General features: G+C 34.9%; 1 protein-coding gene across 1 annotated transcript; it reads left to right on the top strand.

Moving 5' to 3' along the window:
• Window positions 1-359: 359 nt before the first annotated feature.
• LOC139495062 (uncharacterized) lies at window positions 360-3,858 on the top strand. Its single transcript, XM_071283215.1, is given in 1 exon segment — window positions 360-3,858. A coding segment is annotated over 1 exon segment (3,117 nt). The 5' UTR covers window positions 360-430; the 3' UTR covers window positions 3,548-3,858.
• The last annotated feature ends 2,550 nt before the right edge of the window (window positions 3,859-6,408 follow it).

Here is a 6,408-nt window from a genome sequence, read left to right as displayed (position 1 = left end):
AAAGCTGTTGTTGGTTCACCTTTACTCCTAATACAATTGTCAATATATATTAGAAAATTATATTATTGTTTTTTTTTATAATTTGATCTTTGCTTTGGATATTTACGATCAGAGAATTTAACCCTCAACAAATAAAATAACCCTAGATGCTTACAAACACCAAACAATGCACGGAACCAAGAATCGCCAAAGCAAAATGACAGAGATAGAAATAGACATACAGGAGGGTATGGTGGTGGAAACAGATCTGATAGAAAGTGCTTTAAGTGCAACAAATCAGATCACTTGATATCGAACTGTACAGAATAGTGGTTCACGTGGAAAGGAAACTCCTATTTGTGGTAATGTTATTACTCTTACTGATAGCATTATCACTACACAGGTAAGTAATCTAACAATATCTGAACAGTGTGAAAAGAAACCAATCAAAATGCCTGTAGCTAAAGGTAAGTTAGGTAACCGTGTTGTGACAGTACTTCGCGATACAGGATGTAATGGAGTTGTTATAAAGAAAAGTCTTGTAAGTATAGATTGTTTTCTAGATGATGATCAGACATGTGTATTAGCTGATGGATCGAGTGTTAAAGTACCTATAGCTATAATTACTATAGACAGTCCTTATTATCAAGGTGAAGTAAAAGCATGGTGTATGGAACAACCCTTATATGTTATTATAGGAAACATAGATGGTGCTAGGGAGCCTTATGATCCCGATATATCTCCGACGGTAAGTGTAGTAACTCGACAGCAAGCGAAGAAGAGAGATAATCCATATCCGAAATTAAAAGTTCCAGGAAGTATTAAGGATGTTAGTCTAGAGGACATTGAGCATGAACAGCAGTCTGATGCAAGTTTGTCGAAGCTTAGACAGTATGTAGCTGAAGGCAGAAACTTTGAGAAGACCAATTGTACAAAGGTAAATTACATATTGAAGAAGAAACTTATGTATAGAGAATTTATGTCGCCAAAAGTAGAAAATGGTAAGTTATTCCGTCAGTTGGTCGTTCCTGAAGTTTAATGAAGCGATGTCATGAAATTAGCACACGAGTCATTGATGGCGGGACATTTGGCTACACGACGTACAGTTTATCATGTATTATCAGAGTTTTACTGGCCAGGAGTTGAATCCGATGTTATGCGGTATTGCCAGTCCTGTGATATTTGCCAACGCACTGTACCAAAAGGTAAGCAAGTTAGAGCTCCTTTGGGTAAAACCCCTATCATAGATGTACCTTTTCGCAGAGTAGCTGTAGATATAGTTGGACCTTTAGTACCAGTAACTGATAAAGGAAATCGTTATATACTAACACTTGTTGATTACGCTACAAGGTATCCAGAAGGAGTAGCGTTACCATCTATCGAGACAGAAAGGGTAGCAGAAGCATTGGTTGATATATTTTGTAGGGTAGGTTTTCCAAGAGAGATGTTGACAGATATGGGCGCACAATTTACTTCCAATTTAATGTCTGAGGTGAGTAGACTGATTTCTCCTCGGCAGCTTACTACCACACCGTATCATCCTATGTGTAACGGACTCGTTGAAAGGTTTAACGGTACGATGAAGCTGATGTTGAAACGACTATGTGCAGAGCGTCCGCGAGATTGGGATAAGTATTTAGGACCAGCATTATTTGCCTACAGAGAAGTACCTCAGGAGAGTGTTTTATTTTCCCCATTTGAATTGGTATATGGTTGGCCAGTCAGAGGTCCAATGACAATTCTTAAAGAATTGTGGACTAGAGAAATTACTGATCCTGAAGTGAGGTCCACATACGAGTATGTTATCAATTTACGAGAAAGATTGGAATCGACTTGTGAATTGGTTAAACAAAACTTGGAGAAAGCGTCACGTAAACAGTCACGTATATATAACAGAAAGTCACGTTCAAGGAAGATGAAGGTAGGTCAAAAGGTATTGGTGCTACTACCTACTAAAGCAAATGAGTTGCTGATGCATTGGAAAGGACCATTCTCTATAGTAGAAAAGATAAGTGATCTTGATTACAGAATTGATATGAGAGGTAAACTTAAAATGTTTCATGTCAACATGTTGAAACTGTATGTTGAACGTGAGCAAACTAACGTGTGCGTTAGTGCACCAGATCACAAGGTAGGTTTTGTTGCTACAGTATCAGTTATAGATCTCGAAAATGAAGATACAGACGATGTAGACAATTACGAAAGTGAGTTAATCGAAACGCCCGTTGCAGTTGGTAAGGAGACATTACGAGATGTTCATATCAACGAAGCTTTAAAAGCAAATGAAACAGTTAAGGCAGAGTGTTTACTAGATAAGTTCTCACACGTGTTAACAGATATTCCAGGTAGGACAAATGTACTACAGCACGATATCAAGTTGACCTCTGATGATCCTGTTCGATTTAAACCTTATCCCATACCATATGCTATGCTAGACACGGTAAATAAGGAAGTCGATAAGATGATAGAAATGGATATCATTGAGCGATCTGATAGTCCTTATTCAAGTCCATTTTTGATTGTGAAGAAGAAAGATCAGAGTAATCGGTTTTGTATAGATTTTAGAGGTTTAAATAGTATTACAATTTACGACGCAGAAACGATGGGTAATATAGAAGAGATGTTTTCAAAGTTGTCTGGTTATCAGTGTATATCTAAAATTGATTTAACTAAGGGATATTGGCAAATTAGTCATGTGGATGCTACAAAACCCAAAACAGCATTTCAAACACCTAGAGGATTGTTCCAATTCAAGGTTCTGCCATTTGGCTTGGTCAATAGTGGTGCTACTTTTGTACGTTCTATGAGAAAAGTTTTAGAAAGGTTGGAAAACGTTGATAACTTTGTTGACGATATTATAGTGTACACACGTTCTTTTAATCACCATATGGAGGTTTTGGAGAGTGTATTTGAGAGGTTGGCATCCGCTAATTTGTCAGCAAGGCCCTCAAAGTGTTATATAGCATATAGCAGTCTTGAAGTTTTAGGTCACATTGTTAAAACAGATCGTCTTTCACCAAATCCAGATAAAATAGAGGTAATCAAAAATGCTCATAGGCCTACAACCAAGAAGCAAGTCAGAAGTTTCATTGGCATGGCTGAATTTTACAGAAAGTTTGTTCCCAATTTCTCAGATATAGCTAGTCCGCTTACTGATCTGACGAAAAAGGGACAACCAAATCAGGTACGTTGGGAAGCTATTCATGAAAGAGCATTTTCCAGTTTGAAGAATGCATTATTAAAAGCTCCTGTTTTAAAGTTGCCGAACTTTTCTCAGGTATTTATCCTTCAAACTGATACTTCTGATAATGGAATAGGCGCTATACTGCTACAGGATGAAGATAATATTAGATTACCTGTATCGTATGCTTGTAAAAAACTGAAAGCTAGTGAACGAAATTACTCCACTATCGAGAAAGAATGCCTAGCCATTGTATGGGCAATCAGCAAATTTCAAAGGTATTTATATGGTAAACAGTTTATATTAGAGACCGACCATCAACCTTTGATATATTTGCAAAAGTCTAAAATTGCAAATGCACGATTGATGAGATGGTCACTCTTGTAACAGCCGCATAGGTTCAGGATTGTTGCCATCAAAGGAAAGGACAACGCTGGAGCAGATTTTTTTAGTCGTATATAGGATCGTGGAGATAAATGAAAGTAAGAATACTTTCTTAAATTTGGGAGGTGATGTCACGATCCAGATGTATTTTATAGAGTTATTCACATATTTATTCAGTCAAGCTTGTATATAGATAACGATTTGTGAAATTGTCGTCATGATCAGAGAATTGCGCTTGCAGTCTTTGCGCCGGACGCCTATTGTTCACGGTTTATTTTATACAAAGTTTTAACATACGCTTTTATGTATATATTTACGTTTGGCCTAAGTTTGGTTCAACTATGTTTAAACGAACACTGATTAGGCTTGGCCTATTTACACACCTGTTGACTACTTTTAAATAGTGGTCAATCGAGTTCTTCGGACAAGTTTGGCTATTTTTAAACAGAGGTCAGATGATTTCTTTGGACACGTTGTCATTTCATTTCTGCTGGGGATTTAGAGCATTTAATATTTGTTAGCTAAATTTAACCTACCATGGTTCTACTGTATATAGTGCATCAATTCCGAGGTAAGTGTTTTATTCTTACATATATTTATATATACTTTTCTGTATGTTACTTTGTTTATCAAATTTCCGAAACTTTCAGACTTCTGCAGATAATTTTCCATTATGTAAATTGTATAATTTAGAATATTTTGTAAACGGATTTAAAGATATGAAAACAATATCCAGATATTTGCGGTTTACTAGTGAACAAGAACAAGATTGTTAATTAAGGGTACAAATTGAATGTACGTGATATTTATGTGTACAAGGTTCCGAATTTGCTTATGTACGTGAAACTATCATGCAAATCATGATATTTATTACAGTATGACACATTTGGCTACATATACAATGTATGTGCATATTTAGCTTCGTAAATTAATAAAATACATATGTTCATTTTATGAACGTGAGATTATAGAGTTTATGTTTATGTTACATGAACGTGCATGTAAAAAGCATATCTAAATTGATAATCGTACTAAAGAGTTTGTCCAATTATATTATTACTAGGTTCCAGCCTGCACCAGAGTAATACACTGCTGCGGTGTTAAGGAGTGGTCATACAGATTGAACGTAATCATACATAATTCAGCAAACAACATATCTACATATTATAGTGGAACTGTCGTGCACGATACCATAACCGTCATAACGATACCATGATCGTCATAACGATACCATAACCGTCATAACGATACAAAGGGAAGTAATCTGGATATACGAACTACTGAAGCTGTTGAACTATTTATTTGGACTTTAATGTTTATAATAATTAAGGTCTTTCCTTTTACAAAAGGGAAAGACCTTACTGTATTTCTTCTGATTATTATTAGTATTATTATTAAGGTCTTTCCTTTTACAAAAGGGAAAGACCTTACTGTATTTCTTCTGATTATTAAGGTCTTTCCTTTTACAAAAGGGAAAGACCTTACTGTATTTCTTCTGATTATTAGGTCTTTCCACTTTTCCGTGGAAAGACCTATTGGTTTTCTTCTGATTATTATTTTTTTTCTTCCGCCAACTTTGTGTTCCTTCGATGTTTTTTTTGTTTCGCAAGATGTCGCTTAGACATATGGTATATGATATTGAACAGTTATTACGCTTTTGTAACTGACACCGCGTAACCAAAATCTTTTCAGTGTAAGAGTTATCTCCTCGAACACTGTTTTTCTTGTTATCGCTTAATATTCGCAACCGTATAAGAAACCGACAAATATATTTTACCAAATTGCTCGTTATATCCTCAGGATGATTTGATTTATTTTGACCGAAGCTATACGGAGACTCCATATGAGAGTTATTTCCCCTTTTATTTTTGATATAAGTGATATGCATTTTTAACTGGAAAACCATAAGTGTTAGAGGCCTAGGGTCTTTTGATTTGAGGTCCTTGGTCCAAAAAAATTAAAATGAGGTCAAGTTCAAAGGTCAAGGTCATGATTATTTTTTTGATTTTGGCTTGTTATCTCTTATTTTCGTAAATCTTATAAGATATCGACAAAATATTTTCACATAATTGATAGTTGCGACATGTAGTTACACATAAATTTTAGTCGAAAGGGTACGTAAACATTTGCTGCGAGTTTTTCCCCCTTTTATATTTAATATCAGTCGTATGGTAATATAACTGATTAACAATATAAAGTAAAGACCTAGAGTCTTTTGATTTGAGGTCCTTGGTTCATGACCTTGAAATTGAGCTCAAGGTCATATGTTAATTTAACGTTCTAGATTTTGACCTTTGTTTTTACCTCATATGTATTCATGTTAAAGCTATAAGACTTTTTGCATTAGGTTGCAAGCAGTATGACGTTGATAAAGCTAACCGGAAGTAGCTAATTTTTGTAATAAATTATTGTAAAAGTATGTAAAACCATATATTTTTGGAATCAGCGTCAAGTAAACTATAAGACAGTACCGGAAGTAACATATTTTGAACCGGAAGTAAAAAATGATCTCCCTTATTTATATCTTATTGTAGAGAAACCTTATATTTTTGGAATCAGCGTACAATAAGTTGTCATTTGACGCTGAAATTGACATTTAAAACAAAATTTTAATATTTTCATATAAAAAAATCATTACTGGTGGAAAGACCATCAATGGTTCTCTGAACAATTGGTTTTTAATTATTATTATTATTATTATTATTATTATTATTATTATTATTCTTTTTGTTCCGCCAAACTTTGACAAAATTTCCCTCCGTAACCGTAACCCATGTCGCTTTCATGTTCACACTTTGTATTGGTGTCATGAATACCTATCTGGAACTCACCCTGTGAGTCGAAATATTTTTTCGGTTCGGAGT

Source organism: Mytilus edulis, chromosome 11 (genome assembly GCF_963676685.1).
Source record: "Mytilus edulis chromosome 11, xbMytEdul2.2, whole genome shotgun sequence".
NCBI classification, from domain to species: Eukaryota; Metazoa; Mollusca; class Bivalvia; order Mytilida; family Mytilidae; genus Mytilus; species Mytilus edulis.
This window is presented reverse-complemented; position numbering and strand designations above follow the sequence as displayed.